The sequence below is a fragment of the Aspergillus alliaceus genome (genome assembly GCF_009176365.1).
Source record: "Aspergillus alliaceus strain CBS 536.65 unplaced genomic scaffold BDW43scaffold_19, whole genome shotgun sequence".
Classification (NCBI taxonomy): Eukaryota; Fungi; Ascomycota; class Eurotiomycetes; order Eurotiales; family Aspergillaceae; genus Aspergillus; species Aspergillus alliaceus.
This window is the reverse complement of record NW_022474702.1, coordinates 503,488-526,275: the sequence shown is the minus strand read 5'-3', so window position 1 is coordinate 526,275 and position 22,788 is coordinate 503,488. Positions and strand designations below refer to the sequence as shown.

The 22,788-nt window shown below is 49.0% G+C and overlaps 6 protein-coding genes across 6 annotated transcripts; 3 read left to right on the top strand and 3 right to left on the bottom strand.

Annotated features, from left to right (window-relative positions):
• On the bottom strand, window positions 1-4,904 carry BDW43DRAFT_67459 (GTPase-activating protein BUD2). The gene is made up of 2 exons (XM_032050371.1): window positions 1,670-4,904; window positions 1-1,600 (listed from the first exon to the last, which is right to left on the bottom strand). The coding sequence occupies exons 1-2, from the start codon at window positions 4,497-4,499 to the stop codon at window positions 636-638; spliced, it is 3,795 nt and encodes a 1,264-aa protein (XP_031900906.1). The 5' UTR covers window positions 4,500-4,904; the 3' UTR covers window positions 1-635.
• Window positions 4,905-8,072: 3,168 nt separating this feature from the next.
• atgI (autophagy protein ATG9) lies at window positions 8,073-11,592 on the top strand. Its single transcript, XM_032041797.1, has 2 exons — window positions 8,073-9,180; window positions 9,256-11,592. Exons 1-2 carry the CDS (start codon window positions 8,450-8,452, stop codon window positions 11,378-11,380), a joined length of 2,856 nt encoding a protein of 951 aa, XP_031900905.1. The 5' UTR covers window positions 8,073-8,449; the 3' UTR covers window positions 11,381-11,592.
• Window positions 11,593-12,167: 575 nt separating this feature from the next.
• BDW43DRAFT_67339 (class I alpha-mannosidase 1A) lies at window positions 12,168-15,295 on the top strand. The gene is made up of 3 exons (XM_032050368.1): window positions 12,168-13,531; window positions 13,591-15,150; window positions 15,212-15,295. Exons 1-3 carry the CDS (start codon window positions 12,600-12,602, stop codon window positions 15,249-15,251), a joined length of 2,532 nt encoding a protein of 843 aa, XP_031900904.1. The 5' UTR covers window positions 12,168-12,599; the 3' UTR covers window positions 15,252-15,295.
• A 296-nt stretch (window positions 15,296-15,591) lies between these two features.
• BDW43DRAFT_67324 (uncharacterized protein) lies at window positions 15,592-18,636 on the top strand. The gene is made up of 6 exons (XM_032050367.1): window positions 15,592-16,010; window positions 16,136-16,254; window positions 16,339-16,576; window positions 16,672-16,772; window positions 16,834-16,990; window positions 17,048-18,636. The coding sequence occupies exons 1-6, from the start codon at window positions 15,890-15,892 to the stop codon at window positions 18,358-18,360; spliced, it is 2,049 nt and encodes a 682-aa protein (XP_031900903.1). The 5' UTR covers window positions 15,592-15,889; the 3' UTR covers window positions 18,361-18,636.
• scw4 (putative cell wall glucanase (Scw4)) lies at window positions 18,635-20,554 on the bottom strand. The gene is made up of 2 exons (XM_032050366.1): window positions 19,920-20,554; window positions 18,635-19,819 (listed from the first exon to the last, which is right to left on the bottom strand). Exons 1-2 carry the CDS (start codon window positions 19,984-19,986, stop codon window positions 18,912-18,914), a joined length of 975 nt encoding a protein of 324 aa, XP_031900902.1. The 5' UTR covers window positions 19,987-20,554; the 3' UTR covers window positions 18,635-18,911.
• On the bottom strand, window positions 20,222-22,772 carry lcbA (serine C-palmitoyltransferase subunit lcbA). Its single transcript, XM_032041796.1, has 4 exons — window positions 22,272-22,772; window positions 21,685-22,195; window positions 21,125-21,616; window positions 20,222-21,065 (listed from the first exon to the last, which is right to left on the bottom strand). The coding sequence occupies exons 1-4, from the start codon at window positions 22,598-22,600 to the stop codon at window positions 20,883-20,885; spliced, it is 1,515 nt and encodes a 504-aa protein (XP_031900901.1). The 5' UTR covers window positions 22,601-22,772; the 3' UTR covers window positions 20,222-20,882.
• Between the last annotated feature and the right edge of the window lie 16 nt (window positions 22,773-22,788).

The following is a 22,788-nucleotide window of genomic DNA, read 5'->3' as shown; positions in this document are numbered from 1 at the left end:
GTAGTGGTCTATCCACGTAAATTGGATATTCATTTCATCTATGCCAAAAGAATATGAAGAAAAAACGAAGGGAGAAAACACTATTTACACAAATCGAGACACTGTTTTTTTTTTGCAACATCCCGGTTTAGCAAGACCCTTGCCATTCACAGCAACCCAGGACAATGGTATATCACATCCAACGTTGCTCGTAGGATCTCTTGCTTCCCACGTCAAAAACAGCAATCAGAGCAGGGTATCAACACCATGACAAATGCTTTCCAAAAATCGGGAGAAGTAGAAGGGAAACGCGTCAAGTCATGAGCACATGTGTAGGGGAAAAGGAAGAATGTACACCAGAAGATGCAGGGATTTGTTCGCACAGATCCGCCGTGTTATACAAAACCGTTGCCGCCTGCTAAATTTTTAATGAGCGATCATTTCAGCCTCCACGGTCGCCCAAACCGAAGTCAAAACGCAATCCAAATGAAAGAGAATCGGCAACCCCTATAAGGGGAGCTAGAAAGCAAAAAGGTTAAGGTAATCGCATGCAACAACCATGCCGCCATGTATCGGTGTCATGAAGTGTAGATATGCAAGAATGATATATAGATGAGGTAGCCAAGGAAAATAGTCAAGGCTGTCGTCAGATTCCGTCAAAACTCGTTTCGGAGTTCTTCACGAGAATGTTGCTGAGCATGATCTCGATCCTTGGCTCGGCGTCTAGAGGTAGCGGGAACGAAATCGAAAAAACGGTACTTACTCGTCGTCTCTCTGGTTATACTGGACCTCCGAGGTTTGGACGAGTCAGGATATTCAAGAGAGTATGTAGAAGAATTCTTGGAACTGCCGGTGCTCTCACGGGTGTCGGACCATCGCGGTATAGAGAAGGGCACGCGGCTTTGGTCCCATGTAGCCGACGAAGAGCTTGGAGGGGTGTCATCATCGCCGTCGGCGGCATAGTCAGTAGACCGGCGAGGGAGGGAAGGCCGTGAAGCAAAGTAACCGATTGAGTTTCGGTGACTTCCAGCAACAGTCGCAGATCCCGCAATTGCCGTCTCAGTGGCCGGGGTAGTGGGTTTGGAGCTCTCCTCATAGAAAGTGGCCGACCGTTCCATAGAATCGACTAGTTCTTCCCACTTGACCTCAAGGTCTCCGCTTGGGCGCTCGGCTTGTTCAGCCTTACTCAAACATTCCTTGGTTCGCCGGTCGAGGTGAAGCGCCATTTCATGGAATTTCTTGATCGCCGGGTCGAGATCCCCCGCATCATGCAGCCTCTCAGGTGCTACTTCGAGCCATATCCGTATTAAAGTCGCAAAGCTTCGTGGGTGGTCTATTAAGTAAGGAAGGCTGGGAAACCCTTCTCGTGATGTGGGAGGCAAACGGCCGAGGATTTGAATTGGAGTCGCATAAGAAGGAGTGACGATTGGAGTTGGTCGGTCGGCGGGTATCGCACAAATCGAATCCACGAATTGCTTGAATTCGGCACGATTACCAACCAGGAACTTGTTCATGGGCTCCATCCAAGGCTCCTTGCTTCCGAATGTAGTCATGTTGGCCAATCCTTGTAAAGCTTTCGCAATCAGGGTCAAAGTGCGTTGGGCTCGAGGGCGAGGATGGTCTATGTTGCGTTAGCCTAAAGAGTAGAACAAACAGGGAAGATAGAGGCAGGAGACGACGAATCATATACCTTTGAGCAATCCAAAGAGCTTCGGGTTAAGGATTGCCGGACAAAAGAATCGCAGAAACAAAAAGCCCGAGACGCTACTATAGGTGACAGTGCGGAGAAAATCGCCGTAACGATCTTCCGCACATGCCCTGACATGTCGAAATATAAGTCTCAGCTCGGCAGGGCATCGCGATGCGGAGCCCGAGATCGATTTCCAGACGCTGGTAGTGAGGGAGATCAGATTCCTCCAATTGCGTTCCAGGTCATCCGAACGGTGCACGCGAGAAGGATCAACTTCACATTCGGGATCACTCTCGTCTATATCACGTAGGCGCTCCCCGATCGTTTCTTCAAGATATTCCTTTCCCAGTCTACGCATATGGTAGTCTAGCGCCTTTGTGAGGAGGGAGTTCCCTCGGAAAAGGAGATTGGCCTCCACGGTTGCGGTTCGCCCCAAATCCCTTACGAGGACTTCTCTATCCTGTCCGGATTCTCTTGTATCATTGGAATGGATCCTCGTAGTATATCTAAGCCGGTTTGCGGTGGACTCCTTGTGAAGTCCATCAATCTCATCTTCCACCAAGGCTGATATCCACTCCACGGTGGTCCCTGACACCTGAAATATGTTCAACAATGCCTCGGAGAGAAGCGTAAGTTCAGAAGATAGAATCTGGCCCATGTTGATAGTAAGTCCGTTGGTGAAGGAATGGAGAAGCTCGGACATTGGAGTGTATTCATGAGACATGAGAACGACAGTTTCCTCCATCCGAGCTCTCATCAGCATTTCGCCTACGGGTTGGTCTCGATCATCTAGGGTCGGCCACCACTTCTCAATCTCCACGCCCGGCTCCAAGTCATCCAGTCGAAGTTCTACCCTCCCGAAGGTTGCGTCATGAGAGGATATCTCGACATCATCCAACACGCGCATGGGGTAGGTATCCTGGCTCAAGGCATACGATCCATGTGAAATGAGCGACCAGTCCTTTTGGGTTGGATTGGGGGTCTTGATGAGTATCGAAACTTGAGACAAGACCGGTGGGAGGTCGTTAAAAGTAAAATCTTCTCGCCAAAAAGGGTTCGCCGTGCGGTATTTGACGGCAGTTTTGGCTCTAATCTCGCCGTCGAGCAAGATGTCGGTATAATAATCGTTCACGGCGCCCGTTGGGGTCGAATTGCTATGAGAGCGGGACTGCTTGCGACTTCGAGGGGCCTCCTCGGCCGACCTGCCACGGAATAACTTTGCTTCGGTCACTCTCACGGAGAGCATCCTCTCAATCCGGAACATGTCCGCAATAGAGGCTGCGGCAGCATCGGACCCTGGAGACTTCACCGGATTGTCTTCGATCGACGTTTCAGGGCCGTATAGTTCTGGGATTGTGAAGGCGCGCAAAAGAACGAACCATACTTCAAATAGCACCCGACTTTCGAGGGCTAGATACACTGGACGCGTCAACCCCGACACTGAGTGAGCCGCATATTGCGGATATATGGCGATACAGAACTCGTCTTCTAAAACGGACGAGTTTAACCGTTGCACAGCACAGCGGGAAAGCTGAGATAATTGGATGCAGCTGACAAAAGTGATATCAGATTCGGTGAAGAGTTTGAAAACGCCGTTTTCCTGCAGCGTGCAGCTGACTCTTTGCCAGGCTGAGGAGAGCGCGCGTTGCTGGCGATATGTTGACACTCGGCGACCAGACGAAGGCCGTGGACCTGAGGCATTCGGCCTATCCCATAGGAGCATTTTACCCACTTTGATAATGGCTGCCTCCTTCTGAACCGTGCTTTCGGAGTTTCTTCTACGGTCGGCAAGTCGACGATCGCCTATCGCAACCGATTGGGGTTTGGTCATCTTATTCTGAACGCCTTTGGGCCGGATCGGCTGCCAGCAAAGCAAGGCTGCGAGCCATGAATCGAACGTTTCGCTTACGTGAGGCCTTAATTCCACTCCAAGCCCCGAGGTAAACGTGGATACACTGAGATAATTTGTCCGAAGCTCCGGGTCGACAAGGGAGCGGACCTGACAGCCACGAAGGTCCGGAATCAACGTCTTAGCTAACGCAGGCTCCCCCTTGGCCTGGTAAATTAAACTTCCTGTAGCAACATTGATGGCGCAGTAGCCGGACGTCCAAGCGGTGGTGGAGGCGGTGCGGAAGGAAAGGATGCCATGCATTCTCCCGCATGTGGTCTTCATTAACTGCAAAATCTTCGCAGAATCGGTACTCGACAAAGGTGAAGGAGGCGGATTGGAAGCGACACTCGCCAGGAAGCTTGAGCTCCCCGAGGCTCGACTGACCCGATGACGCCCGAGGGTTTGGCTCAGATAGGTAGGTGATTGTATTGATGGATAGCCGATCGAGCCAGTTGGTTCGTCTGAGTGCCTTGACTGAGGAGTTGCGGCATTGACGGAGCCTAACCGGCTCCGCGACTTGAGAAAAAATGAATTCGGGGAGAGCTCACTGCGCTGATCCTCCAGGGTGGTGGTCCGAGATCGCGCCCGTTGGTTCTTAGATTCCACTTGGAGCTCTTCTTCGTCGCCCGGCGGATGATAGGGTTGGAAGTCGCGGCGAGTGTCTAAATTGGAGGGTCTTGTTCTGGCGGTCATACGAGGCGACGGGGCTGCGCTTGAAGAGAGGTGCTCCGCGTCCGACAGAGGAGAATGGTTTGCGGTCTCAGCGGCCGAGTCTGGCGTTACCGTACGGATGCCTGTATCTCTGAAGCTTTCGGGGTAAACCATGCCATGCCGGTCCCTGGAGGACGATTTTTTGCTTGCACGCCGTTCCACGGGGCGACTGTAAAAACCTTGATGTATGGAGTTCCGTTTGGGTCCATTTGAACCTTCGGACTCCATCTTGTTCGGAAACGCACGATGAAAATCGGACAGCAGCGGCACTCTCAAGAGCGGTCGCTACAAAACACGCAGGACGCAGACGGGCACACGCACACACATGTACACATATACTCGGCAGAAAATGTTACCTTGCAGACGTCGGCATCCAACGTACGCTGCGCAACCGTCCTCGAACAATGGAGGGTCTCTGTCATCCAATGGGTCACGAGCTGAACGCATGGAGTCCGGGAAGAGGTCGACAAGTCGAGTCGCACATTCGGTCGAGGCCGGCGCGTTTAGAAATCTAGGCGATGGGCGAAATATGAGGGGAACCGAGAACTGACACGACCCCCGAACGGCCGGTTGGGTTCAGGGGCGGCGGGCGAAGGAGGAGGGAGCAAGTGAGGAGTGTGTAAAATTCAAGAAAAAAGGGTCGATAACAGGAAGGGAAGTGCGGAGTGGGATAAAAGTTAGAGAGGGTTAAAAAAATCTAATAGGGAAAAAAAGAAGGTTAACAATAGTAGTAGTGAGCGACCAGTCCTCCGAGTGTCAGTATACCGGCACGAAGTCGCTGTTAGTGGGAAGCATAGTCGGTTACGTTAGCCCGGAGAGAGGGAAACTGGAGAAAAGTGGTAGTGGTAGCAGCAAGTAGGAATTAAGGTCAACTATCGGTTGGCGGCAGAGATGGGTTCAACCAAACCAACCGGTAGCGTGATATCATGGGGAAAAAGGAAAAGCTTAAGAACATAAGGGGGGGAAATAAAATAAAATAGAAGAAAAAGAAAAGAAATAGAACAGAAAATAATTACATACTTTCATCCGTAGAAGAATTGATTCCTCTCGGAAAACTGAAATTTATTTTTGGTAGTTGATCTTGTCAAATTCTCTGGTGGCAATCCAATTTTGTGGTTGATTGATTGATTGATTGATTGAATTTGTTTGTTTTACCCTAACAGCGGCTGTAGTAGTACTGAAATGCTGCAGATCTCTCTCTCTCTCATCATGCAAGTGAAGCGTGCCCACTTGTCAATCAATTGATGCAAAGTCAGTGAGAAGCAATAGTTTCAAGGGATTAAGAATAACAATAATACTAAAAGAGAGAGAAAAAAAAAAAAAAAAAAGTGAGAGAGGAAAAGGTTCAAGAATGAGAGAGGGGGAAAATTATGAGAAAGTACTACGAAGGAGGCGGTGTTGAACCTCCCCAAGGTTTGATTGAATAGGTGAAGTCAAGAAACCCCCCAGAGGCATAAGAGAGGGTATTAAGGGCATGGGCCTTTGGGGTTCAAGAGCAGACGGCAGAGAAAGAAGAGAAAGAGGGGAAACAGCTCATACAATGAGAATACTACTGCTAAACTAAGTACAGTTATACAAAAGGAGACTAAAAACCCAAACCCTCGAGATAATTTAAAATAACCAACCCAAATGAAAATTATACTTCTCTGATGAAAATAACTGTACATTGAAATCAGTCCCTCTATTATTTATTATATTTTGACAATCTACTTATTTCTTATTTGAAGGTAAATCCGTCGTAAGGAGAAACGGAGTTGCTTACTGGACAATAATAAAATAATAGTAGGCTATTATTTTTACCATTATTATTACTATGGGTCACAGTAATAATAAGATGATAATGATGAACATATGAGAAAGGGACCCATCATTCTACAAAAACTCATACCACCAAGCACCCCTAACAAAATTTAATCACCCTGAAGAATCTTTCCCGGACATATATTGTTTCTTTCTTTCTTCCGAGTTTTTGAATGCTCCTTGGTATTCCCACTTTATCGATTTTATCGTACCATAAGAAAGAGAGAGAGAGATGTGAAAATATATAATTAAAAAAATAATACCGTTTGCCAATGATATGGTAAGAATCAGGTAGAATGCGCTATTGGCTTTTGGCTGACTTAGTCTTCATATTCTCGTGATGGCCACTGGAACTATGATTCGACCATCTAGGGCAGGATGGATACTCGGCAAGAGTGCCACGCTGAAGTGGATTCCAAGAATGGTCGTAACTCATTGGCATCGAATCACCACCAAACAACCGGTGAAACGAGAACCCAATTCATTGGGATTCTGATGCTTACTGGTGTATGTATGGTTTGCGATACGGTTTACGATTCCCTCCTATCTGACTTGACAAGAGGCGCAAAGGAGCACCCGTACTTTGCACCGTGAACAAGGATATCCTCTACGGTGGACCTGTGGGATGAATACGCACCTCGATATGTTGTCCAGTGGACCTGCACAGACCTAAGAGCCTGCGACTGCTGGGTTTAGTTGGACTCCCCTCCCTAGTAAGTATCTCCGAAAGTATGCCGATAGAGAGTAGTTGAATTGATTCCCCTCAGGGACGGTAAGCTAGGCGACCAACTAAAGATAACCATCGCACGGGTCTGTTTCACCAGACTTCCTGGCAAACTTATTATGGGCTGTTATGTTAAGACAGACAAACCTTGAGTATCTAGTCGGATATTGGAATCAATGCTCCTAGATGGTACCCTGCCTTTGTCGAAGTATGTGGAACGAGATAACCCGAATGTCTTACAGGATGACCTACAGTACGGCTGGGGAGAAGGTCAGGTCAGGTGGTCTGCAGGCCATTGCGCGATGGAGATTGGGGCTCAACATCCACTAGCTTCGAGGCGCTAGACTCACTTACTGGTCCGTGTGGGTTCGTTTCCCTAAGTAATCCACTTCCCACTCCGTTTCCTCTCCGTGACAAGTATCTAGATAGCAGATATTGACTAGAAATAAGAGGCTGAGAGTTATCGTTCTACGTTATACCTGCCGTGAATAGGAAAGGATGCTTGTTGATCCCTGAAAGCACCTAAGAGGGGAGTGTAAAATAAATTACCTTATCATATCTACCTAGGTAAAGCAGGTACGTACATGTATAGTGCATGTGGATCTCAGAACGGAAATACACCGGAAATGAATTATGATGGAAATACCTTCCCTTGTCCTCTTTTCGTCATTTCTTCTTTTCCCCCAAGCTTCTTAATCAAACCCTGTCGGACCGATTTTTGTATCGCGGTCTATAGATGTACGTCTCTCAAACCCATGTTCGACAAATGCAGGAACACCGGCGACAAGATCTGTTATACGATCACGCCAATGCACGAAGGTTGCTGCTATCTAGGCCCCCTGCTGTGGAACATGTTTCGGTAATTCTAGAATGATATTCTGGACGCTACAGCTCACCGACGACCTAAGTCATGCGACCACTGGTGTTTCCAGAAGAGAACCCCCGCATGTATCAAAGGGAAACAAGCTGAGCTGCTGGGGATATGATCCATAGGGGCCAATGAGCAGTGTTCAGTTGCGGCTCATCCCGAGAAAATCCCACAGACAACTGACTCGTGTCGTCAAAGACTCCTGAGTCCTGACTGGCTTTTCTGATTAAGTTAGTTACGTTGGGTGCTGTACGTAATCATCAGCCCATTATAAGTTAACTAAGTTACACGGGTTGTAACTAACTATCTGCCAGCTGCCGGATTAAGGAATAACCCCACTCCAAGTCACATGAATTTTTTGTCACCCTTCACATGACTTTCAGGCCTCAGGCTTCAGTTTGCTATCGGCGTGACCGCCTGCATCATAGCTTATCACGAGGACTGCTTGCCAGCCGTCCACCTACACTGGAAAGTCAACTCGCCTCTTCCCTGTCTCACTTTGCCTTGATATATATCCTTCTGTTCTTCAAACCTAGCACGGCAGGCCTCTCTGATTCCCTGTTAAATGGCTTTTGTTTTGCTCTACTAGTAAAAGAGAGCCGGTTGATTGCGCCGAGTTCCCATTCGTATTTAGGTTCAGTTGACCGCCCGCTGACTATCATCACTTCTAATGAATGACCTTTAATTGACATTTGTATCCCTGCTCAAGGGCAGTTACGATGCACTGCGGTGTAGGTAGCTTACGCGAATGTGATTTGGTGAACGCTGCGAGATATTCAGCCCATCATGATGACATCGAACATCTTATCTCGTTTCCTCCCTCCGAACGGCTCACCGTCGGTGTATGAAACGCTTCGACAACAGGACGCGGATTCGAACCCTTCGGACGTTGAGGAGCGTGCTGGATTGGCATTTGGAGATGACCAGAGAAGCCAATTTAGTGACCGTGAGTTAGAGGAAGCGATGGCCGATGCTAGGAGAGACGGTATACGAAGCCCGAGCCCGAGCCCGAGCGAGCCGTTCCTGACTCAACGGAGCCCGCAAAGGATATCTAGCAAAGATTCCGCTAAAACTAGCTCTCGTCGGCGGAAATATGGACGTTCTCGGTGGATGCATCATGACCCCGATGATGGCGATGATGATGTGCCTCCCTCCCTGTTAGTAGAAGGGGACCATGATGACGACGAAATGAAGTCTCGGCTTCCCCCCCCTCCTCTTTCCCATCGCCGCCTCGAGCAAGAACATTCTTCTGCCCCTGGGCCTTCATCACGGGGGGATCGGGTTCGTTGGAACACCACTAGAGAACAACTCCCTCTCCATAATGGCCACCAGAGGCAGCGTCCCGGGGTAATCTGGTCGCTGGGGCATCCGAACCTGGCCACAGTAGATCCTAAAGAGAAAGCCATGTGGCTGTGGGCCAACGTGGAGAATCTAGATAATTTTCTGAAGGATGTTTATACGTACTTCTTAGGGAATGGGATTTGGTCCATATTGCTGAACCGCGTCTTGAGCCTCTTGTACGCTCTTACCTAGATCTTACCCCGATCTTCGCTTGGCAATGAACGCTAACAGCTATTCTGAACAAATTGCAGGACGTTTGGATTCGTCGTGGGATTTAGCACTTTTCTCACCAACTGCATTGATTATCGCAACTTTCGAGGAAGTAGGAAAATGGATGATATACTCATTCAGCAATGCACCAAGAAGATGTCTATGTCTTCGACCTTGTTACTCTGGCTGCTGACAGTTTTCTGGATTGGAAAGGCTTTTCAGTACTTGATGGATATCAGAAGGCTCAAGCATATGCATGACTTTTACTACTATCTACTCGGAATCTCTGATGCCGAGATCCAGACGATCTCCTGGCAGGAGGTTGTGAGCCGACTAATGACTCTTAGGGACGCAAATCCTGCCACCGCTGGGGCAGTCTCTGCCAGGCATCGGAAGTTCATGGGCAGTCAATCCAAGCAGCGGATGGATGCTCACGATATCGCAAATCGACTGATGCGCAAAGAGAACTACCTGATCGCTTTGGTGAACAAGGATATACTAGATTTGACTCTCCCAATACCGTTCCTCCGAAACAGGCAACTATTTTCACAGACGCTAGAATGGAACATTAATCTCTGCATTATGGACTATGTTTTCAATGACCAGGGCCAGGTGCGAACCTTGTTCCTGAAGGACACCCACCGAAAAGCCTTGAGCGAGGGTCTGCGGCGGCGATTCATCTTCGCAGGCATCATGAATATCTTCGTAGCCCCTTTTATCGTTGTTTACTTCTTGATGCATTATTTCTTCCGTTATTTCAACGAGTACAAGAAGAACCCATCCCAGATTGGATCCCGGCAGTACACCCCCTTGGCCGAATGGAAATTCCGCGAGTTCAATGAACTCTGGCATCTATTTGAGCGTCGAGTCAACATGTCCTATCCTTTTGCCAGCCGCTATGTGGACCAATTTCCCAAGGACAAAACCGTCCAGCTCGCCGGCTTTGTCGCGTTTGTTTCTGGCGCCTTGGCATCAGTATTGGCTTTGGTATCGATTGTAGACCCAGAACTGTTCCTGGGTTTTGAGATCACGCATGATCGCACTGTTCTATTCTACTTGGGTGTTTTTGGCTCTGTATGGGCTTTTGCCAGGGGCTTGGTCCCGGAAGAGACGAATGTTTTTGATCCTGAGTACGCACTTCTTGAAGTGATCGACTTCACCCACTATTTCCCGAACCATTGGAAAGGGCGGTTGCATAGTGACGAAGTTCGGAAGGACTTTGCTATGCTTTATCAGATGAAGATCGTCATCTTCCTGGAAGAGATCCTGAGCATGATTTTCACGCCATTCATTCTTTGGTTCAACCTGCCTAAATGCAGTGATCGCCTTATTGACTTCTTCCGAGAATTCACCGTGCACGTGGATGGCATGGGATATCTCTGTTCATTTGCGGTATTTGATTTCAAAAAGGGCACTAACGTCATCTCTCAAGGCGGCACAGGACGACGAGAGACCGGAAAGCAAGACCTCCGGACAGACTACTTCTCCACCAAGGATGGCAAAATGCTTGCATCGTACTATGGGTTTTTGGATAACTATAGTGGCAGCCGCCCTAGGAACCCGTCCACTCGGCGTCATTTCCACCCCCCACCTGCATTTCCAACGCTGGGGTCGCCGTCCGCCGTTGAAATGGGCAATATCGGCAACCGGCTCGACCGAACACAAACACGATATGGCCCGGGGGCTGGTTTAATGGGTCAACAGTCAGGGTTAGGACCTGGCTTCGGGGCTGCAGGATTTGGTGATCACGCATCGCCCGCACCATCCATTCTCCTCGATCCGCATCACCAGCCGACGGCATCAGAATTCCGGGCGGCAAGCCGCTCTACCCCCTATCCACGCTTTAAATCTTCACGTCCAGTGCGGCCCATAACTGACCCAATCGAGGATGACAATGAATCGCCTTCCGCGGAGATTCGCGGAGCTGCCATCAAGAAGTCGCCGCATACGACAACGGGATCTAGCGGTGGAGCTATCGGCACCAGCGACAGCAACCTGGGGGAGTCTTGGCGGATGAACTTGATGGGGGATGAGGACGACAGTGGTGGGGGGGAAGAAGGAGAGAATGTCGACGAGATTGCTGGGAATGCAGGGGTCTTAGGGCTCATCCAGCAATTTCAGAAGGTCAGCAAGGACAACCGGGGACGGACCACGGTTGGAATATAAGCCCATAAGCTTCCCTACCCCTACACCGTCTAGTTAGTTTTAAGTGACCAGTATGGAAGTTTGAGGTCTTTCCATAACTTGCCGAAGAGTGTCTATTTGAGTGTATATACATGCTACCCAGCTTGGCATACCTGTGGTGCAGATTAGGAACGGTATTTTGGGATGGCTACGGGCTGCCCGTAGAAGTTGCATAAATATATGGATGCATAAACTCTAACTAACACCGACTGATTAGTTAACTATATAAGTAGAATTAGTATGTGACCTGCCCCTGGTCTCGGATTTATTTATAGAAACGGTGAACCCTGCAGGGTTCGGGAAGACCCTTTCCCTTGGACCAATTAGTACTTGCTGAAGAGTATCAGTCAAACTTGGGCTTCATCAATGCACTGGAATGAACTTCCACTTCCCATTTCAAAAGTGAGATACTGACAGGAAATGCCACCATGAGAAGGTGGAAGATTAGTCTCCTAAGTATTGGCCGATTGGTCTGAAGAGTCTGGAACCGCTGATCCTTCGGTCGCTGATCCGGGGGATTTGATTCCTACTCAAGTACCGACATCACACTCCTGATCTTTACTGACCCTTGACACAAGATGCACAAAACTGTGCGACTCTCTCCATGTGACTGGTACCGTCACTCCCTCTATTAATAGACCGGGCGACTTTAGAGCCTAGAAGTTAGCATTGGATGTTTCACAATTCTCATTAATGCTGCCACAATCAAATCTCGAACCCCCCCCGGGGCTCGAGCGACTCGTTTCTTGGCCTTCTCTCCTGTTGGTTAACAATCTGTTAGGTCTTTTTGCGCCTGGGAAGATTTGCCATCCTCAATGTCACTCTGTCTTCTCAATTCACTAACGCTTGATTCCCATTGCGAGCAGGGAGGCCACAGGTCCCTATTATTGCGATGATTGCTATGATTTAGAGAAGGAGCTCTCCACTTTATTCATCCAATCTACTGGTATTTTTTTTGTTTATTCGGACCTAATATTTTCTCTCTCTCTTGGCCGGCCCTATTTCTTTATCTCCTGAATTCGACCCTGACAATTGTTCTCTTTGCTTTTACCCATTTGATTGAATTTGCTAATACTCCCTGTATCTTTCTTTTTTCTCCTCATTTAGGTTTTCTGTATTCCTTTTTTCCCTCATTTTTTTTTTTTTTTTGAGTCCCCAGCCCATTGCCCCCCTCCCCTTTCCCGAGGCAATTTCGCCTACCATGCTTCGAGCCCGGCGATATCGGGTTCTTCTAATCTTTGCGGCCGTATTTGTCTTGACCTTCGTTCATTTTAGTCGATCTCGTGAACCCCCTACAGTGACATTGGGTGCCCCTCCGCCTGTCGATCATCCGGGGTCGTCATACCCCCAAAATCCACCTGCCGCAGATTACAAGGAACCTGCACCTGCTACACCAGAACTTCCTCTGGAGACCCCTCTCCCAAATGGTCCAACCGATCCTAGTACATCCGATGAGAAGGCTCCATCACAGCTTCCCGATTCCGACAATTTATCAGCCCCCGAACACCCTAGACAATCGAACGAACCGCAGTCAAAGGAAAATGGACCAAACGTGGACCATATTGGGGAAATACCGGTGGCTCATTGGAAGAAGCTACCAGAGCGATACCCTGTCGCAGCTGCGGACTTAATCAAACTACCAAGCGGCAAATCGAAGTCTCTTCCTAAACTACAGGCTAAATTCTCCGACGAAGCGTCCGAAGATAAGATAAAACGGTTAAACAGACTGTCCACCATCAAGGCCGCGTTTGAACATGCGTGGAATGGGTACAAGGCATCTGCGATGGGTCACGATGAGGTCTTGCCGCTTCGCGGTGGAGCTCGTGATCCCTTTAACGGTTGGGGGGCAACGCTCGTTGACACCTTGGACACTCTTTGGATCATGGGCTTGGAGGAGGAATTCTCAATTGCTGTAGATCAGGTGAAAAAGATTGATTTCACGACCAGTAAGAAGAGCGAGATCCCTGTGTTCGAAACGGTGATTCGATACCTCGGTGGGCTGCTGGGTGCCTACGATATCTCAGGACATAAGTATAATTTGCTTCTTGAAAAAGCGGTTGAGCTGGCAGAAGTCTTAATAGCTGCCTTTGATACGCCCAACCGGATGCCGATGCTTTATTACAAGTGGAAGCCGTAGGTTTCGCTTCGTTGGTGTATGTTGCTTTTATCGTGATGGCTAACGTCTGATCAAGGGATGAATCATCCAAACCTCGCCATGCTAGTCCGATGTCCGTCCTTGCTGAACTAGGCTCGCTTTCTCTGGAATTCACGCGCTTGGCACAACTAACCAGGAACGATAAGTATTATGACGCAATCGCACGGATCACGAACGAGTTGGAGAAGCTCCAAAGTCAAACCAGCCTTCCCGGCCTATGGCCGATGAAAATAGATGCTTCTGGGTGCACCGTTCCTGAACCCCGGTCTGGCCACGAGGTTCCGCGTGGTGTACCGTTGAACACCTCAACTCCAGCGAGTAGCCCGACACCTATTGAGAGCGCTATGACCATGCCAACGGACGCCGAAAGTTATAAGAAACTCTTAGCTTCACGCCAGCTTCATGAGGACGCACAACCGGCCATTTATGACACAACTCCAGAGGCCTCAAATCTCAAGTCGCATGAAATCCCAACATCAACTGTAGAAACCACCGAGTACTGCAAAGGAGGTCTTACCAATCCCTCGGGATCTCTCCAATTTGGACTCGCGGCTCCCGGGGATTCAACGTACGAGTACCTACCCAAGGAGTACATGCTTCTAGGTGGTCTCAACGAACAATATCGTACAATGTATGAAAGAACCGCGGACGCGGCGCGAAAGCATCTCCTCTTCCAACCCATGATCAAGGATGACCGTGACGTCCGATTCTTGGCTACCGCCATCAAACCACGACCTGACGCCGAGATAACTTATGCGTATGAGGGGGCGCATCTAACCTGCTTCGCCGGCGGCATGTTTGCCGTTGGGTCTAAGTTATTTGGAATTGACAGTGATCTTGACATTGCCGCCAAATTAACCGATGGATGTGTGTGGGCATATGAGTCCACCAAGACTGGTATCATGCCCGAAAAATTTATGATGCTACCCTGCAAAGCAGACGTACCATGTGTGTGGAACGAGACCGAGTATTGGAGGGCTTTAGATCCTCATGAGGAACAACGCATTGCTCGAGGCAAGCAGCAGAGAGAGCAAAAGGAGCCTAGCGCAAAGATGGAGGGGAAGAAGGATGAAGTGAGAGGAAGCCAAGGTAACGCCACCTCTTCCGCTCTGAGAAACCCTCGCAACAAGCGTGATCCCGAGCGAGGCAACTGGCACGTCATCGCCAGCCCAAGCCAAACACCAAAGCCCAGTGATACTGCCGACGTAGAAGGGCGGGACTCCACACAATCTTCGAAATCTTCGACGCTGTCTCACGAGGAATTTGTTCTGTCGCGGATCGAGCACGAGCACCTTCCACCCGGCGTGGTCCGTGTTAACTCTCGCATCTATCTCCTCCGACCCGAGGCCATCGAGTCCGTCTTCATCATGTACCGCCTCACTGGCAAAGAATACTGGCGGGAGAAAGGTTGGAAGATGTTTGAAGCCATCTCCAAGTATACCCGCACGGAGATAGCGCACTCCGCAATCAAGGACGTCACAGTCGAAAACCCCCAAATCTCTGATGAGATGCAGTCATTCTGGCTCGCGGAGACGTTGAAGTACTTCTATTTACTCTTCAGTGAACCGAACGTGGTGGATCTAGACGAATACGTTCTGTAAGTTCTTTCGAATCTGCTCGATCCTATAAATTTCAAGGCTAACGAATGGGCCCCGCAGAAACACCGAGGCTCACCCTTTCAAACGTCCCGTATATTAATGTTCGTTTCTTGTCTGCTTAAAATTTCTTTTTTTTCCGTGTAAAAAGACTACTGTGATACCAGGGAGCAAGTCCAAGCGTATATAGGCTATACACTTCCCAGATAAGAGACTCTTGTCTGTTCTCTAATATTCAAACCACAGCAGTAGAAGAATGTAAGGCGATCAACCCTTGTACCAAGATGATTGCAGAGAGTGTGTAAGAAATTTTCTTTCCCTTCATTAATCGATAAGAAAGAATGAAAGAAACAAAGGCCTTGGGCCACGCGGTGGATTGCCGCAAATCCCCCGCCGCCCGCCTTTTAGTTTCCTTGGGACTTGGCCACACTTGCCTTTACGCCGTCCAAATCACCAACGTCATCAACCCCAATCAATTCGTTCCTCCCTCCACGGAGCCCACAGTCATTCGCGACGGGCGCAAAGACGGGATGATTGTAGAGTCACGATACGCCCGACGACGACGACCAAGCCGTGGGAAATGGAGTTTGAGGTCTCATTGGAAAATGAGCAACAGTTCTGGGATGGTAAGTGGTTTCATAAGGATCTGCGCTTGACCTGCGCCAAAATAACTACCTGCGTTCAACGAGAGTCGTATGCGCCTTTTATCTTCCTCTCACAAATAAGGGAACAAGCTAACTTATGCGGTTTCTGGTTTGTCGTTGCATAGAGATCCAAGACATTGTTTCCACCCCTTGCTCCTCCGAAGACCTCATCGACCATGCTTTGCGGTCGTATCTAAATCTAGCGACGAAGTATCAAGGTCCGATCCTCTTTTTCCTTTATTTTTCTTATCCGACTCCTTATGCGCATTGCGTGTTATGCGAACATGATCTCATCGAACGTTGGACAAGGGCTGATAAGAGGATATCTGGAGAATAACAACAGATGAATACCTCCAGACTGAATTAGAGGTTACGAGATGCTCGTACAAGCTGCTTTCGTCGAATATTTTCGCCTCACATGCAGATTATGTTCGAAGACAGATGATCTACGGTTTATTGCAGGTATAGTCTTCCAAGCACTAGCGGTCACTACTATTCCTGGTCTCTGTACTTGTTCAAGACAGTCACTAACCGTAGATCGCATAGGACGATGACCCGGATACACTTTACTTAATCACGTCGTTCCTTCTCTTCGATGGCCGGCAGAATGAAGTCGTGTTATACATGATGAATGAAGAGAGTACATTCCCACGGTTGCTAGAACTCCTTCAGGTGCAAAACAGGAAGAAAGAGAACGAGGGTGATGGATCAGGGCTTCACCGACTCTTAATGGATCTGATCTACGAGATGTCGAGGATTCAAAGAATCAAGATAGAGGATCTAGGTGAGTAGATTCTGATAGTGTTGAGACGGAGGTTTACCTACTAGATCCACGATCACTGCAAGGATGCGTGAGCTAACGAGCGGTGATGTCCGTAGTTCTTGTGGATGATGAATTCATCAAGGGTCTGTTCAATATCATTGAAGACCTGTCTTACGACGCGAGCGACCCCTATCATTATCCGGTTATTCGAGTCTTGGTGAGTGAATTGTGGTTTCGCCTAACACTATTGCTCATAGAAGCATGCTCATAACTGGCAGTTGGTTCTAAACGAGCAGTTCATGATCTCAGCACACGACCCCGTAGATGAGAAGACTTCGGCTCCATTGACAAATAAAGTCATCAAAATCCTCTCAATGCATGGTAATCTCTATAAGACATTTGGTGAGAACATCATCCTTCTTATAAATCGAGAAGGTAGGTAGTAATAATTCAGGGTTTCGCGATGACAGGATGAGGTTCTAACAGACACAGATGAAACCTCCCTTCAGCTCCTCACTTTAAAGTTGTTGTACCTCATATTCACAACTCCCACGACCTTTGAGTACTTCTTCACGAATGATCTGCATGTCCTAGTTGATATCTTAATCCGCAATCTCCTGGACTTGCCCGAAGAAGCATCTGCGCTACGACATACTTATCTACGCGTTCTTTACCCACTTCTCGCTCATACACAATTGAAGATGCCTCCGCATTACAAGCGAGACGAACTGAAAAGAATGCTTAGCATCCTCGTCCGGGGTCGACTTTCCAGCAACGAGATCGATGACGAGAAGATTATGCATTTCGACGACGTCGACGAAACGACGAGAAGACTTGTCATTCGGTGTACCACAGTAGCCTGGCTGCGAGACGAAGAGTCAAATGGTCAAGGTTCGAACGAGCCTGGAGGAGAGAACACCGCGCCTTTCCCTCCACTCTCAGATGGACCCCATCCTGAGGCTGAGATGTGCACTTTTTTGGAGCAAAAGACCTCACAGCCCATCTCCCCGACTAGCACAATTGAGAGCTCTCCTGAGACTTTATCTCCAACTAACCTCGACGGCTCATCCAAGACAGAATTACTGAACCAAGCTCAGCGCCTGGGAATGCACTTGGAACCTGCATCATCATCCTCCTTAAGTATGCAAGAAGTGGCAGCACAACACGAGAAGCCAGGTGTCAAAACACCGAGCCGTAACAATACGCAAACAGTGACCATAATAGCAACAGATCGCCCGTCTAGTCCCAGCAAACCAAAGATCAAACCTCTACCGCCAAAAGCAAGACGCTGGCGCGGCAGACGCACCGTTGGAGACGAAACCGATAAGATAGTTGAAGAGCCAGGGACGGAAACAGGTACAAGCGCAAGCCCAAGTCCCGTCACACCATCAACACCATCCATTCCACACGACCCCGCCGACCGAAGAAACTCAGCAAGCACAACAGGCCTCGCTCCTCCTATCCCGGCTCATGGTCGTCGCTCGGCCTCAAACCCTCCACCAGCCGTCCCCCCGCCGAGACGATCCACTCTCCCAGTAGTACAACCCCATCATCTCTCCAGCCATTGCACCCCTGTCACAAGTCCATCTCGACTCCAAATCCAACAAACTAACACCACCCACAAGTATGGCCAGAAACCGGAACCACCCAAAACCCGTCGCTCAGGCCGAGGCAGACAATCACAAACGGACTCTCCAACCCCAAGTCAAGACGGACAAGATGGTCAAATCACGCTCCCTGAAGTCCCGAATGAGAAACATCCGGTCAGCGTTGAAGAGGCCGTACAGAACGTTTCTCTTAATTAACCTGGATCGGTTGATCGGGCGACATGCTTTATATATATTAAATTGAATGATCCATTGCATAAGCATAGACATGGCGCTGCGTTCTTTGCAAAACTTTTTTGTCCTTCCCTTCGGTCTTTGGGTGTATGGTGTGCATGCATACTCATTACTTGGTTGCATTGGTACCAGATAGTAATACCCTAGCGCTAGATATTAGATTTTGTTATTCTGTTCACACATATGTAGACTGATAGCATAAGGCAAAGGTATTTTCAATGGGATTCAGAGCTTTGCTCATGTTCACTGCGATGCTGGAATAAATCCTTTTATGTACAGGATAATTGCACGTGTATGATGCACAGCACATGACTCAAGTAGATGACAGGAAGGGTAGCAGAAGACAAAACTCCAGCTAGCCGCGCCCAGCGCAGGTAGCCCGAAGTGTTTAAGTGCATACGTGAAAGGAACGCGAGGCGAAGAGAGCTACACCGCTTCACACTCAACAAGCAAGAAAAATTTGTGATGTGATATGCACATAGGAGACCAGAGAAAGGGATACCTAGGACAAAAAGCTATCCCCGAAACAGGATACCCCAGAACTTCTCTGCGCCATAGGTACCAGGGCCGTCTGTTTTCCACATATCATCGAAGGAGGAGAAAAGGATTAGATCGTCCTGCCGCTGCCAGAATGCATCATATAGGCTCCAGAGAGCTTTCAACTGATTCGGGGTGGAGGGGACGGCATTCCCGTTTGCTTGGCCGCTGTGAGGCCAGCCTGATTCGGTGATCATGGTGCGCTTTCCGTCGGCTGCGGCTGAGATGCGATTTGCTTGCTGGAGGACGTAATTGCCGGCGTTCTCGGGGACCTGGTTGGCGTCGAAGAAGGCGTGGCAGTTGGCCGCACAGAAATCGGAGGCTTCGCAGAGTTCGGGATGTCGGAGGAGGATGGAGAAGGTGTCGACTATGACGACGGGGCCTTGGTAGCCGGCGGCACGGAGTTTGGCACGCGCGGTGTGGACGGCGTCCACCACATCCTGGGGGTTTTGGCCTTTGTTGACGAGTTCGTTGCCGATGCTGACGGAATGGATCACGGACCAGTCTCCAGATGCAGCATTGATGATCAGGTCGAGGCTGTCTGGGAAGTCCTGGAGGTCGTAGACACCGGCGAAGACTTTCATGCCGTATTGGCGAGCTGCGTCGACGACATGCCTGGTTTGGTCGCAGTCGACGCCGTAGATGCGCACGTAGCCATGATTATTCATCTTTTCCATGTCTTCAAAAATGCCGTCCCGGGACCTGCAGGTACCATCGCCATTGTATGGGGCATACGCGATACCGAAGGGAGTCGGGACGCGTGTGTTGCTAGGAAAACCGGGTAAAAGCTCGTTGGTTTGTGGATCAGGTATAGGCGTCAACGGCGGGAGACTGTTGGGATCGGGATCAGTGGCCTTGTCATGGCCTACCAGCTGATCACGGCCTTCTGTTAATCAACTAGATCAGCATACAGAACCACCATCAGAGGGAAAAGCTCCTTTGGTTTTAGAATTTTTGTCTTTCTTAAGTGGCACGGTAAAACTTACCATGAGGAAGCGCCTCGACTTGATAGCTGAGCAGGAGCACAGCAAGCACACATATAATCCACTTCATTGAAGATCGCGATTACGCGTTGGATCAAGCGATTTCTCTGAATGGATCTTGTACGGAGTGGTGATCCTGGAAGTAGCACTTGATAGGAAGTGGGCAACCGGGGGAGCAAACATGGGACGATATCGAGGAAGATAGTGGTGTGTTAAGTGCAAGATCCACTGGTTGAATGGGAAAGTGGGAGGGAACATTCAACTCTGGGATAGACTATTTCACTCCCCTGAGGCTGGGTGAATACTTGAACTCCATTCCATGTTCTAGTCTAGGGACCATCGCCTCATTCCCGACTTGGAAAGGAATGCAATAAGCTCTCGATCCCTGGAATGCTGACCCCTTGCCCTAAGTGAATCTAACCCCGCGGGGGTATGCTTCAGGAATGCTCAAGTCCACCCATTGGCACAGGTATCGGAGGGTTCTAGGCGTGGAGAAAATTCCCAGCCTATGAGGATGTGAAACATCCACATAGTCTCTGTATTGCATAGCCTCTGTATTGTTGGTGAAGAAACGCAGGATTTGAGAAGAAAGTCAAGGGGAAGAAATGAATAAACTGATAAGAATGTAATTAATATTATAACAGGGTAAAATCTAATAATGGCCTGCCATGCTGAGACAGATACTCTCAAAGGAATGAGAAAAAGAAAACATTAGCAAAGGTCCAAGATTCGGGGAAGATATTTCGGCAGGATGATAAGAGCTATCACTTGCATGGTACCTCCCCAAGGTCTCTGAACCCATTTATAGCACGCAGACTGTCCAGTTGAAAGCTATGCTGTACAAAACCAGTGTAGAAAAAAGGTTTACAAGGTGTGAATGGGATAAACAAGGCATGGCGTAATGAAACGATGAGGGCATCAAATTTTCGTGCCCGAATCCTTTTTGGAAAGCTGCAATCGCAAGGGCTACTTCTTTTTGCTTAGAACTTTCGTTATAGCGTGACGGATAGTGGTTCCAGCTTTTTCAATCTCCTTCTTCGTCAAACCGATCGTAACGCATACTTTCAGTGCTGGATAAACGACCTGCTTCGGTTCAAAGTTGTCTAATAGGGTTTTGAGGCGGGTGATGAGGACACCATTTGCAAGGCACTATGCCGAGAAAGTTAGCAATTGACAACATATAGCAATGCTGATTGGAAATTCTGTACCTCATCCACCACATCTTGCAGCAGAAAGTGTTGGTCTTCAACTGACAACCTCTTAGCCGCAATCACGTCAGGCTTGAGAACCAGGATCATGATAGGATTTTCGGGCGCACTGATACAGTGTACCCAGTCACTACGGGGGTCTAGCTGTGCCCACATGGTCTTGGTATGCTCCCGCAGCTGTGATATTGTTTCGGGGCTGTTCTGAAGGATATTGATTGTGGCGCTAGCGGTTGTCGATAGAAGGGCAGGCAGCGCTGCCGAGAACGTATAAGCGGCGGCAGAAATGCGCTGGTGGTGAACGATCTCTTCCGATCCAGCGCAGAAGCCTCCGCCCGCAACCAATGGGCCGGCCAGCGAGCCCACAATCATATCAACCTCAGCTGCATCCACGTTTTGGTGCTCTGTCACGCCACGGCCGGTCCTACCGAGGACACCAAACGACCAGGACTCATCGAGGATAAGTCGGAACTTGTACTTCAGTTTAAGTTCAATCTGTGATCCTCATTAGCCCATGTCGGTCAACCCTGCTTATGAGGGGTGAAAATTCCTGGAGCGCATACGATCTTGGGCAAGTCTACCATGTCACCGTACGATTCAAACAAGCCTTCCGTGATGATGAAGCGTCTCGTGAGTGGCTTTCTCGCTTGTTCTTTAGTGACTTTGGCAAGAACCCTCTCCAGATCTTCCATGTCGTTATGCTCATACCACCGAACCATACTACGAGAGATCTGAATTCCTTTCCGGATAGCGAAGTTGACGCCCTTATCTGCAACAATAATATCTCCACGCTTGGAGAATGCGGGAATAACACTCGAAATGGTGGAAAAAGCCTGGGAGTAAATGATACAAGATGCGGTGCCCAGAAATGAGGCAACATCCGCTTCCGTCTTCAAATGAACATCTTGGGTGCCGTAGAATCCTCGGGGCCCGCAAGGACCGACGCCATAATTACGGAGCGTCTGGATGGCCTTCTCTTTCAGCGATTCATTGGTATTGAAGTTGTAAAAGTTGTAGGAGCCAAGGTTAACGACTGTTCGGCCATTGGCCAATTTCGATTTGGGACCGACGGGGCTACACAGACCACGATGATCAATCAGCATTGACAGGTACAATTGGACATCCCTTAGCAAGGGCTTCAGAGATTTACCCGACAATTACCGTCCTCTTATCCACCTCCATCTCCTCTAAAGCTGTTGGTTTTCCGACTAGCGGTTCTGGAGTCCACTCATCTACCAAGTCATCAATCTCATCCTCAGAGAGTTGAACCACTCCAGGCTTAGTCGAATACTTGGGAGCGAGCAAATAGCGGACCGCAAACAGGAAAAGAAACAGCTCAACTGCAGAACGAATAGGATCATTCTGATAGCTGGACTTTACGTAGCGAAGAAAGATTGCGGAGCCTGGAACGCGATGAAATAGGTTTGCAAGTTCATGGAGATACTCCGAAAGGAGACGCTGAGTCTCCTGGATCTCCATGATAGAGGTAGAGAACGCGGCGCCAGGAGCGCAGATGATCTGAAACGAAGTCTTGGAGGAGGTGTATCAGAGCCTCTTTATCAAAATCAAGTATTTATCGACGAACTAACGACAATGACGGTCTTCGGAGAGTTGTCGCGATGGGCCCGGGTTGGTCAAGACGGGAGAGCACGTGATGCCATGGACTG

What these genes read in the sequence shown, in the direction of transcription:
- BDW43DRAFT_67459 (XM_032050371.1), bottom strand. Translation starts at nt 4,499, where the DNA reads ATGGAGTCCGAAGGTTCAAATGGACCCAAACGGAACTCCATACATCAA. An exon ending in GCTCTTTGGATTGCTCAAAG is followed by an intron (nt 1,601 to 1,669) that starts GTATATGATTCG and finishes AACGCAACATAG; the next exon opens with ACCATCCTCGCCCTCGAGCC.
- atgI (XM_032041797.1), top strand. Translation starts at nt 8,450, where the DNA reads ATGATGACATCGAACATCTTATCTCGTTTCCTCCCTCCGAACGGCTCA. An exon ending in AACCGCGTCTTGAGCCTCTT is followed by an intron (nt 9,181 to 9,255) that starts GTACGCTCTTAC and finishes AACAAATTGCAG; the next exon opens with GACGTTTGGATTCGTCGTGG.
- BDW43DRAFT_67339 (XM_032050368.1), top strand. Translation starts at nt 12,600, where the DNA reads ATGCTTCGAGCCCGGCGATATCGGGTTCTTCTAATCTTTGCGGCCGTA. An exon ending in CTTTATTACAAGTGGAAGCC is followed by an intron (nt 13,532 to 13,590) that starts GTAGGTTTCGCT and finishes CGTCTGATCAAG; the next exon opens with GGATGAATCATCCAAACCTC. An exon ending in GATCTAGACGAATACGTTCT is followed by an intron (nt 15,151 to 15,211) that starts GTAAGTTCTTTC and finishes TGGGCCCCGCAG; the next exon opens with AAACACCGAGGCTCACCCTT.
- BDW43DRAFT_67324 (XM_032050367.1), top strand. Translation starts at nt 15,890, where the DNA reads ATGCGGTTTCTGGTTTGTCGTTGCATAGAGATCCAAGACATTGTTTCC. An exon ending in TGATCTACGGTTTATTGCAG is followed by an intron (nt 16,255 to 16,338) that starts GTATAGTCTTCC and finishes TAGATCGCATAG; the next exon opens with GACGATGACCCGGATACACT. An exon ending in ATCCGGTTATTCGAGTCTTG is followed by an intron (nt 16,773 to 16,833) that starts GTGAGTGAATTG and finishes CATAACTGGCAG; the next exon opens with TTGGTTCTAAACGAGCAGTT.
- scw4 (XM_032050366.1), bottom strand. Translation starts at nt 19,986, where the DNA reads ATGAAGTGGATTATATGTGTGCTTGCTGTGCTCCTGCTCAGCTATCAA. An exon ending in AGTCGAGGCGCTTCCTCATG is followed by an intron (nt 19,820 to 19,919) that starts GTAAGTTTTACC and finishes GTTGATTAACAG; the next exon opens with AAGGCCGTGATCAGCTGGTA.
- lcbA (XM_032041796.1), bottom strand. Translation starts at nt 22,600, where the DNA reads ATGGAGATCCAGGAGACTCAGCGTCTCCTTTCGGAGTATCTCCATGAA. An exon ending in TGGTAGACTTGCCCAAGATC is followed by an intron (nt 21,617 to 21,684) that starts GTATGCGCTCCA and finishes TGAGGATCACAG; the next exon opens with ATTGAACTTAAACTGAAGTA. An exon ending in TGCAAGATGTGGTGGATGAG is followed by an intron (nt 21,066 to 21,124) that starts GTACAGAATTTC and finishes TTCTCGGCATAG; the next exon opens with TGCCTTGCAAATGGTGTCCT.